Source organism: Scomber japonicus, chromosome 14, assembly GCF_027409825.1.
Source record: "Scomber japonicus isolate fScoJap1 chromosome 14, fScoJap1.pri, whole genome shotgun sequence".
Lineage (NCBI taxonomy): Eukaryota > Metazoa > Chordata > Actinopteri > Scombriformes > Scombridae > Scomber > Scomber japonicus.
In genome coordinates, this window is record NC_070591.1 from 32,870,560 (window position 1) to 32,880,715 (window position 10,156).

Below are 10,156 nucleotides of genomic sequence, written 5' to 3' on the forward strand. Positions count from 1 at the left end.
TCTGTGGGCTTTGCTTGTAGCATTTATATTGACCTGTTTATGAGTAGGTGAGCATTCGTGAGATTGTTGACAGGTGTGATAGATACGCACATCTGGAATAAAAAATCAGGTGCTGGACAAAAAACCCCATATGGTATATACATTTGTAGTATACACCATTATCTTCTTTGCATTTATATGTACACCTGTAGATACTGAATGGAATTGACACATCATGTGATTGTCAGGTGACCTGGGCCTTGATCTATTGAAAATAGTGACTATACTAATTTTTGTTTGAAATTTCAAAATAAAAGTGCGTCTTACATGATCAATGTTTGATTCATGTTTTCATTTTGCATCGATGCTATTGGCTCATTGCTCATTAAATCAATGTATCAATGTAGATAGGTGTATCGTTACACCCCTAATGCACATTACTTTTTTGTTCTGTTAGATAAGACAAGGTGGACTGTATTTATCTAAAGCAGGTTTTATACCCAGAGGAAAACACAATGTGCTTTACGTGACAATAGGATGAAAATAATGTGATAACACAAGAATACAGAGGAGGAAATGGGGAGAGATGAATACGAATAATGCTGGGGATGGCAGCAGTAAATAATGCAAATAGTAATAATGATAACAGTAACTTACGGCAGGCATAAAAGGAGATTGGGAACATCTGGATTTTTCAGTTACAAAGGATGAATTGAATATTATTGAGAGGAAGTAGAAAAGAAACTTTAAAAGAAACTAGAGCCTGAGCACGTCTCTGGTCCTCAGGGAGGATATTCCAGCATTTAGGGGGAATAAAAAGTAAATGACTCATAGCTTTTGAGCAGGTCAGACATGTTTTATATTGTTAAAATAGCTCCTGGATCATTTTATTCTGCTTATGCAAAGAAAGCACCACTGTTTTTCACTGTGCTCAAAGCCGGTAAGCCACAGATGGCAAAGTCAGACTGTGTTGCTCTAGCTTCAGCCCACCTCCACACCTCTCAGTGAGTGTCTGCATTGCAGTGCTGGCCTACCTCATGGTATGAATGCACTCTGGCTCCTTGGTGAAGGCGTAAGCATAACCGCTGGACGTGGTGCCAAAGTCAATGGCAACCACCACCATGAAGGACGGACCTGATGGGACCTGGTCTGTGTCGTTCTGCTGTGCCGAGATAATATACAGATAGACAGGGTTAGACATGATGATGAGACTGAAGAAGACATATTCACTCAAAGAACCACGGTGAAGATTTAGCTTAGTCTGACTATCTTTACATTAGCTGCTTCACTGACTCTAACACTAGTGATCCTGAATTACTGACATCATGAAGCTGGTGATCATTTAGTTTTGTTATCTCTGGGCTTTCCAGTAACGTGCAATCGTGTGGAAGAGGCAATGAAGTAATAATGTGATATGAGATGTAACCTGATACCTGTGGGGAAAATATTATTATTATTATAGTGACAGAAAAACATGATATTCACTGAGGTGACATGTAAACAATATAATCAAATAACATAAATAGAATCAGATTTATAAAAAGTAGAAATGATTTACATATTTTAAAAGTATCTAAAAGTAGTAGGCTGCATCTTAAAATACATGTGGGAATTATTATATATGACTTTAGTGTGCTTCTTTTTTTTGGATGGTGAGCAAACTCTGAAGATGTGATGCACATAGGGCTGGGCAATAAATCAATATTATATTGATATTGTGATACTTTATAGATATCGTCGTAGATTTTGAATATTGTAATATTATGACACAGAATAAGTGTCTTTTCTTGTTTTTAAATGGTAAATGGACTGTACTTATATAGTGCTTATCATCACTTATGTCATTATGACCACTCATGTCAAATTCACCCATTCACACACATTCATACACTGATGACAGGAGCTACCACACAGGGTGCCAGCCTGCTCATCAGGAGGAAACTAACCATTCATACACATTCATAAACCGTTGGCACAGCAACAGGAGCAATTTGGGGTTAAGTATCTTGCCCAATGACACATGGACATGCGGACTGGAGGAGACAGGAATCAAACCGCCAATCTTCTGATTGGTGGACATCCGCTCTACCTCCTGAGTCAAGGCTGCATTACAGTAAAAATGTAATTATCTGCCTTCATCCACTTTGTCATTATATCCACATTACTGATGATTATTTATCAAAAATCTCATTGTGTAAATATTTTGTGAAAGCACCGATACAATATTGTCAAAATATCGATATTGAGGCATTTGGTCAATTTGATTCTTCCCATATCACCTACCCTAGATGCACATATGAGAAGTCATGTCAGACTGTCTATAGTGGTCTCAGGTTATTCTGAGCTACAGAGGTAGAATCAGAGTGTAAAATCATCCGGATTGTCAGCTCCCAGAATGAATGAAACTTTACACATGTTTACTCATGTGTTTAGAGTCATAACTACCCCTGTTTTAAAATCAGACTGTAAACCTGGAACAGTAAAATGATGTGACTGACTGACTTTTGTCAGCATCCTGTAGGAATAATGACTCGCTTTTTCTTGAGATCTGATTGGTCAGTGTTGGTGATGTTGGCAGCTTTGGTTTGATCTGATCCTTTCAAGTTTACCTGCTCCAGATCGGGTTAGCTGCTTAGCATCTGTTACCATGGTAATATATCCAGCTACATGATACCTGAAAATGTGAGTTAAGCCCACAGAGAGCTGGCTAACCCACTGATCCTGCTTAGTGGTACTCAAAATTAGTAACAACACAAATAACTACAAATCATCCTCAGTATGTCTCACATCATATGTCTAAAAACTATCTACAGTATATCATTGTTTATTCATTATTTTAGTTTTTTCCGTCTTCTGTCTTTACCAAACACCATTTCCCATAAACCCCTAGTGCAACATAAAGTATGTGAGTAGAATGGTTGTGGTGAGTTCACATGTCTATAAGAACAGCAGGACAGAGAACACTGAACTCTGTAGATATTTTTAGACTATGGAGCTTTCATAGAGTTTCAGAAACTAGTAAGTGATGTCATGACTTCAGCTTGGTGTTATTCATCATCATTCACTGTGAAAAATGATTAACTCTCCCTGTTTGTTGCTGCAGTGACACAGTGTGGCCCTTCCTCTGTGGTCCACTAAAACTGCTTTGAAAAATACACGAGTGAGGAAGAGGAAGCAATGAATAACACTGAGCTGGGCAGCACCACAGGGAACAGCACTATTTCTCCACTCTAATATGGACGTAATGTGTTTGCCTCTGCACGATACTCTCCACTGATATTCACTCACAGTCGCTGGACAGTATGTGGATGAACCATTTCTATACTAGACAGACATCGTGTGGCAGGACAAGAAAGCAGATTATACTTATAGATCATCATAAAGCACAATTAAGTGTAGAAATGAGTACATGTGTGTTAGAGATTGAATTACCTGAATGTGTGAGGGAGACAGTGGGGTGATTCCAGGGTCGCCCATGCTCTTTGCTGGAGAAGGATTAGCCATCGCATCTGCAGAGAGAGACAGAGAGAGATATTAATGTCACACCCCAAACCTAACCTTAATCCTAATTACAGATCATTTTAGAGATTGTTTATTGTTATATGTTTTTAAGGTTATATTTCAGATCAAATTCGGCTCAAAAGTTTGTTTTATGGTGTGTTGTTGTAGCCTTCCGATCGGCCAGAATTTAGCTAAGAAACAGCTTCTGGAAACGAACAGAATGGGCTTATCAGGAGCCTTAAAGTCTGTGTAAAGTAAGAATAAATATGTGTTCTGAGTTTGACATACCACAGAAAAGTGTGTTGTTAACCACCCTGCCAAATTTGAATGATTAAAAAAATCACCATACATATATGAAATTAGGCTTCAAAGTTGTGTAAAAAGCAACCTCTTTCTCTGCTCCCAAACGCTGAAACCCCGCCCCCCTACCAAGTGTCACCTGTCAATCAAACAGTGACTCCTTTATCTTTTTAAGTAGCTATGTTTTAAGCAGGGCTTATTTTAAATTGTGTATTTTTATACAGGAGTTTGGTATGAGCGTTGTTAAGAAGCTCAAAGCTCCAGCAACACTCGTAATATATGGAACAACTTTATTGCAGCCTTCATCAGGGTAATCCATGAAGGCTGCATGCTGAAACATGTTTGTCTAACAATAAAAACTATATAAAGTGATATACTATAAGTATTGCTGGCGCTTTCACCTTTTTAGACTTTTTTCCCTTTACATGCACCTTGAAATAAACCCTTACTTATAACATCTTTCTCTTATTATTCCATGATTTTGAAGCCTAATTTCATATGCTACACAATTTTTAATTATTTCAAATTTGGCTAAGGTTATATTTTGAAATTCTGAATTGAATTCCAGATTGTATGAGTCAGATGGTTTTATATATTCTTTGTTCTCAGTTTGATCCCTGAAACTGAAGGTTATAGTAGAGGCTCACAAACTAAACTAAGGGACTATTATGAGCTGCTGGTTGGACAGTTTCTGCTGCACTGAACATCAAATCACTGATGCTGAACCTGAACTCTGGAGAAAACAGGCTGTAAATGCCAGAGAAGTGAAAAGCTGCCCTCTTTTTTTGTCTGTGCAGTGCTTCAACACGACTGTCTACATCGACTCCATTCAAACTGTAGAAAATGTGTGTTGCACCTGTCCTTAAAATGCAATGACATTTCAATTGAATTGGAGTTTGTCTCCCCATTTGCTACCATCATTTTCATTAGTCTGGCTTAATAGCCTTCACAGAAAGTGTTCTTTGAACGCACACAATAATAGTACTCCCTCGACGTATTGTGAGCGTCTGGCAGAATTGTCTCACGGCGGGACATCATGTTATCCATCCTATTTTTCTGCCTCGTTCACCCTTTTCTCTTGTCCACCCCTACGGAGTGGATGAGTGGTCTGAAGACCCATAATACACTTTGCCAGGCAATTACGGTGAAGAATTATAGACCACCTGTGGCTAGACTCCATCTAGCCGCCATCCAGCTCGTCCCTCCGTTGCCCCGGGCAGCACAATCCTAAAATCACCTTTCCAACCTTGAGTTTTTATTCCTAACAATGGCCATAAAAATCAAATCACAATTAGAGAAGTAAAGAGATTGCTCTGGCAGTAAATCATATCTGGACTGCTGTATTTCTTTAGTGTTGTGCTAGTTCAGTTTGTTTACCTCCATGGAAGAAGACATTTCATTAACAGGCAGCTGTGAACTGTGAATGTCAACTCTATTCTACTTATACTTTTAATTCCAGCAGGTGAAGAAGTTATTCCTGTACTGTGTTTCTGCTACAGGTCACTCACTGTATCTTACATTCACTTAAACAATCTATAAAAACACAGTCAAATAAATGTAGTTCTTTCTGCATTCAGCTGTTAGTATGTTTTAATATTTCTAGTTGTTTTAACCCGTTGAACTCAATTTATACACTTGTGGTATTTTCCCTAGATTGTTTTTCTTTAGATTTGTATTACTTTACACATATACAAATAATACATAATTACATATAAGCAAAATAACATGTGATGGAGAAGTGCAAAAAACCCACAGTCCAGTGCAAGGGTTACATTAATCAAAGCAAAAAGAAAAAACTAAGATTAAGAAGAAAGAAAGATTAAGATTTCACAAGATATCACATTTAAATATGCTGTATGATTGAATGATCTATAAAGATCACATAGCTGCATAGCAGAAACAAACCTTTTACAGGTTTCTTAAAATTTGCCCGTGCTAAATTAAAGTTTGTTCAACTTTTTGTCCTTCAGAAAGAAATGTCTTGAAAATACTAATGTTAAGATGACAGGATATTTACAGAAAGAGATGATGCTCATGTGATATTTGTTCAGATGTTTACCACATGTTGCCGCTCTCTACAAACCTTTCCCGTCTCTACTACTATCAAATAGACGCAAGAGAAACTCATAGATAAAATGTATTGATTAGTTGAGTAGGATGACACGCTCAAGGTTTTTAATGAATGATCACTGTGAGCATTAAGGAGGCTCAACACTGCTGGGACAGTGCACAGACTTTGAATGACAGCTTCTCTGATTACTAGTGTGTTATTATTTTAAACTTGTTCTGCCTTGGTTGAGGTGAAATAATTTTTATAGACTAATCTTTATCATTATATAATTATCATTATGACTTTTATGTAAAAGTGACTGACATGTATTCAGACATGAGAGCAGCATGTTACACTGTCATCACATTCATCTAAAGAGAAGCTAATCTTATGTAACAAAGTATAAAAGTCAATCAACATGTCAGCAGAAAATGGTGAAGTAAACATGATGCAAGTGAACTCATCACTCATCTCTATAAATGATCAGTACTGCTGTGGATTCCAGTGTTTCAGCATACTAAGATTCATTTTCTCCATTTCATCACTGAACTATCACATAAAGCTGCAAGACGGTTGAGAATTTACTGTTAAAGTGTGTGTGTGTGTGTGTTTGTGCATGTTTGTGTGTGCTTGTGCATACTTGTGTGTGTGGTGTAGTATTTTTTTCTTTTCAGTCTCTTTCTATTTGAGCTCCACTCATCATTATGAAAGCATTAAACTATGACTTACATCATCTGCATAAAGCTTGACCTGCAGCACAGTTTTCATTGAGTTGAAAAGTGTGACTGCATGTTTCCTGTATTCTCTATAACAAAACGGTTGATCTCCAGTAAAACAAACCTATGCTGTGTTGTTCTTCTAAGCATGCACAGTAGAGAGACAGGTACAAGCTGCTCTGCTTCACAGCAGATAGAAAAAGTATTTGTTTTCTTGCCAAGTGTAGATGCATCCTGACTAGAACAGAACACGCTGGTCAGTGACTCCCAGCTGATGTTAGTTAGAGGACAGTTAAAGACCGTGTAAAGTGAATTCAGACATTTTCTTCTAAACACATTAAATAGGTCATAAATGTATTTCTAAAAAAGGTGTAAAAAGCATTTCAACCATTTAGATTTGAATTGTGGAGCTAGACTTCACAAACTGTGTTTCAAGATTCTGTGTTCAGGATTTAGTGGGCGGGTCTGAAAATCATAAGCATAAACCCGCCCCTGCTGCTGTAGAGGTATAAATACATTCACATACTACTACTACAGTCTACAGTTAGCCAGTTAGCTGGGTTAGCGGCAGAAAGCTCTCAGACATAGCGTCCATGTTTCTGGTAGAGGTGGTGACTTTGATTGACAGGTGACACTTGGTGGGGGCGGGGTTTCAGTGAACTCGGCGGCCACTCCCACAGCATTTGGTAGCAGAGACAGATGCTCATTTTTACGCAACTTTGAAGCCAAATGTCATATATTTGGTGATTTTTTTAATCATTAAAATTTGGCAGGGGGGTTAACAACACACTTTTCTGTGGTATGTCAAACTCAGAACACATATTTATTCTTACTTTACACAGACTTTAAATGATGTTATTGTAGGGTTACACTGATATACCTAATGTCTAATCTTAGCCTTAAAGGATAATTACCGTTTTTTACAACCTGGACCTTATTTCTAGCATAAAATACGACCATTTACTCACCCAGACAACTTTGGTGTCATTGTTCATTTCAACAATATTTAGTTATGATACGTTAGTGCTATTCCCCTCCGAGTCCGTGGTGGCATGTTATCAACATCCGGGGTCTGTAGGTTGACCTACTAACCTCTGATCTGGATGATGTTTATCATTGAGCAGAAATCCTCCAGTGTTGTGATACAGACGTTTATTGACACATCCAGACGTGTATCTCCTAGCCTCACATGCCACCACGGGCTCGGAGGGGAATAACAATATATTGGTGAAATGAACTAGTTTCACGGCAGATAATGTGTTATATAGAGGCTGCGCTTCGGTGCCCCGTGTACTCGCATTATGTGGATATACGCGGCGCTCCACTGGAGCTAATTTCGTCTGAACGACTCACAATGACACAAAAGTTGTCTGGGTGAGTAAATGATCGTATTTTATGCTAGAAATAAGGTCCAGGTTGTAAAAAACGGTAATTATCATTTAAAAGCAGCCAGTCTGTGTCATCCATCTCTGATATGATGAATATTTTATAACAAATGTCTGGCCTGGATAATAACCTACCTGAAAGGTTTCATCAGTGTGACACATTACTATCAGCTGCACATTGCAGCTTTGCACTGGGTCGCAACAATCACGAAGAATATAACATTTAGAAACGTCTTGGAGACAACGTTTATAGAACCAACACAGCTGCTAAGCTAGCTCAAACATGCAATTCTACTGATCTTATGAACTGAAATGAGTAGATTATTTGCCATGTCAGTGAATCAGTCAGATTGAACTATTTTTCATTTCCGAGTTTATTTCTGGTTTCATTTTGTTGTATTTTTCAAAATAGAACACCAAACATCCACTGCTATTAACCCAGAATCTGAGACTGTGTGTTCTTCATGAATCTGACTATAGGTTCTATCTCTATGAAAACATTTTGTACCATTTCCTGATGGCAGTGTACCAACATGCAAACCATGGAACTACAACATCCCCAGTTTAATTCCGGCCTCAGAACTTTGTGTTTTTTTGTGTTTCTTTACAAGACTAAAATGTCTAAAATGATATAAGCAGTTATTTGAGATCATTAAGGTCTGAATCAACTGAAAAACAGCATTTTATACACTAATTCATGTTTGTGGAAGTTTTTTTTTTCAATAAAAATGCATATGAATGTACAATCAGTCACTACTTTCATGTACAGAGAATATTTGAAGTAGTCAATCCAAACTTTTGCTTCTCAGGTGGAAATAATAATGAAAGTAATTAACCATGTTACATTTGAACAAAAGTCAATGGTTTTCCTGTTACAATACTGACACTCACAAACATTAGTTAGTTTAAACAGCGTAGATGTAGGAGTTGCAGAACACCCACGTTCTACACAGTGCAGAAGGATGACTACAAATCAAACAGGAAATTTTGGATTCCTGAAAAGCCCAAGCTGAACTCTACACAGCAGCGTGGAGTGTGTGCAGCTGAAAAGGATGTGAAGACCCTTGTTATTTTCTCTCCTCTCGGCAGGAGCGCTGACTTCCTGTTGGCCTCACATTCCATCTGGTCCCCAAACGATGGTAACTCAAGAGAGGCCAGCCTCAGAGATATGAGAGCATGTCAGTGAAATCATCAGGAACTTCTGCTCTGACTCAAAGGTATCAGTTAGTCTAAGTTCTAGTGAAACAGGGGGGTTAATATTCAGAGAGTTCATGAGCAGCAACTCCTCAGACACAATGTAGGAAAGGAGCTGAAAGTCAGCCCAGTGTGCTAAAGACAATGGTAGTCGTGGAGAGAGATGTAGTTTATCATACAACCTAAAAGCTTAGGCCAACTACTAAATGTTTCTGTTCAAATGTTGTACATTGGAGGCAAATTTCTGTCATTTCCACTAAATGAAAAATGAATCAAACTCCAAAAGTTTAAGGCGGTCAAGACTAGAGCTCAACTGATATATCAGTCAACTGATATTATCGACCGATATTGACCTATCGCACGCAGATATATCAGTATCATTATGGGCGAACCAATATGTGCTGATACATAAACAGCTTTTTATGTATACCTGATTTTTTCTTAATTCAAGTTTAATAGATGCATGTTTGTTTTTATTCATAGCTAATTATAATGTCATTTTATATGATAAACTTTATCCTTAAACTATTAAATATCACAGCTTCCATGACATATCTTTGTCACAAGTGTTTGATAACCACATTTGAGGGCTAAAAAAAAGTGTGCTTACATATAACTTTATTGGCATATATATCAATATCGGAATTTTTTTCTCCCTAATATCAATATTGGCATCAGCCCCTAAAATCCTATATTGGTCAGGCTCTAGTCAAGACTGAACGACCAATGCTTACAGAGTAATAGTACAGCCTGCTATGAGTCTGCTGCTCTTCTTCTAACAGCTTACTACACTCTACAACATTCCTCCATGCAGTATTTCAAACTGATCCACTGGCTGAAATACTCCAGAATATGAAGCTAACAAAGCTTATGTCACTGCATATGAAACTGCTTCACAATCAAAGCTTGTTGTTGTTGTTTAGCAGGAGGCTTCAGTGTGAGTCAACAGTACAATAAACCAGCAATCACTTAAGGGCCCAACACAGCTAACCTTGATTGGGCCCCTTTCATGTAGAACATAGCAGGTGAAT

The 10,156-nt window shown here is 37.9% G+C and overlaps 1 protein-coding gene across 1 annotated transcript in view; it reads right to left on the reverse strand.

The window, feature by feature from the left end:
* hspa12a (heat shock protein 12A) overlaps window positions 1–3,483 on the reverse strand; it is a 32,268-nt gene extending 28,785 nt beyond the window's left edge. The window contains exons 1-2 of the mRNA XM_053332817.1: window positions 3,412–3,483; window positions 1,014–1,141 (exon numbers count right to left, since the gene is read on the reverse strand). Of these exons, the coding sequence (XP_053188792.1) occupies window positions 1,014–1,141; window positions 3,412–3,483 (200 nt within the window). The remainder of the gene's footprint in view (window positions 1–1,013; window positions 1,142–3,411) is intronic.
* Between the last annotated feature and the right edge of the window lie 6,673 nt (window positions 3,484–10,156).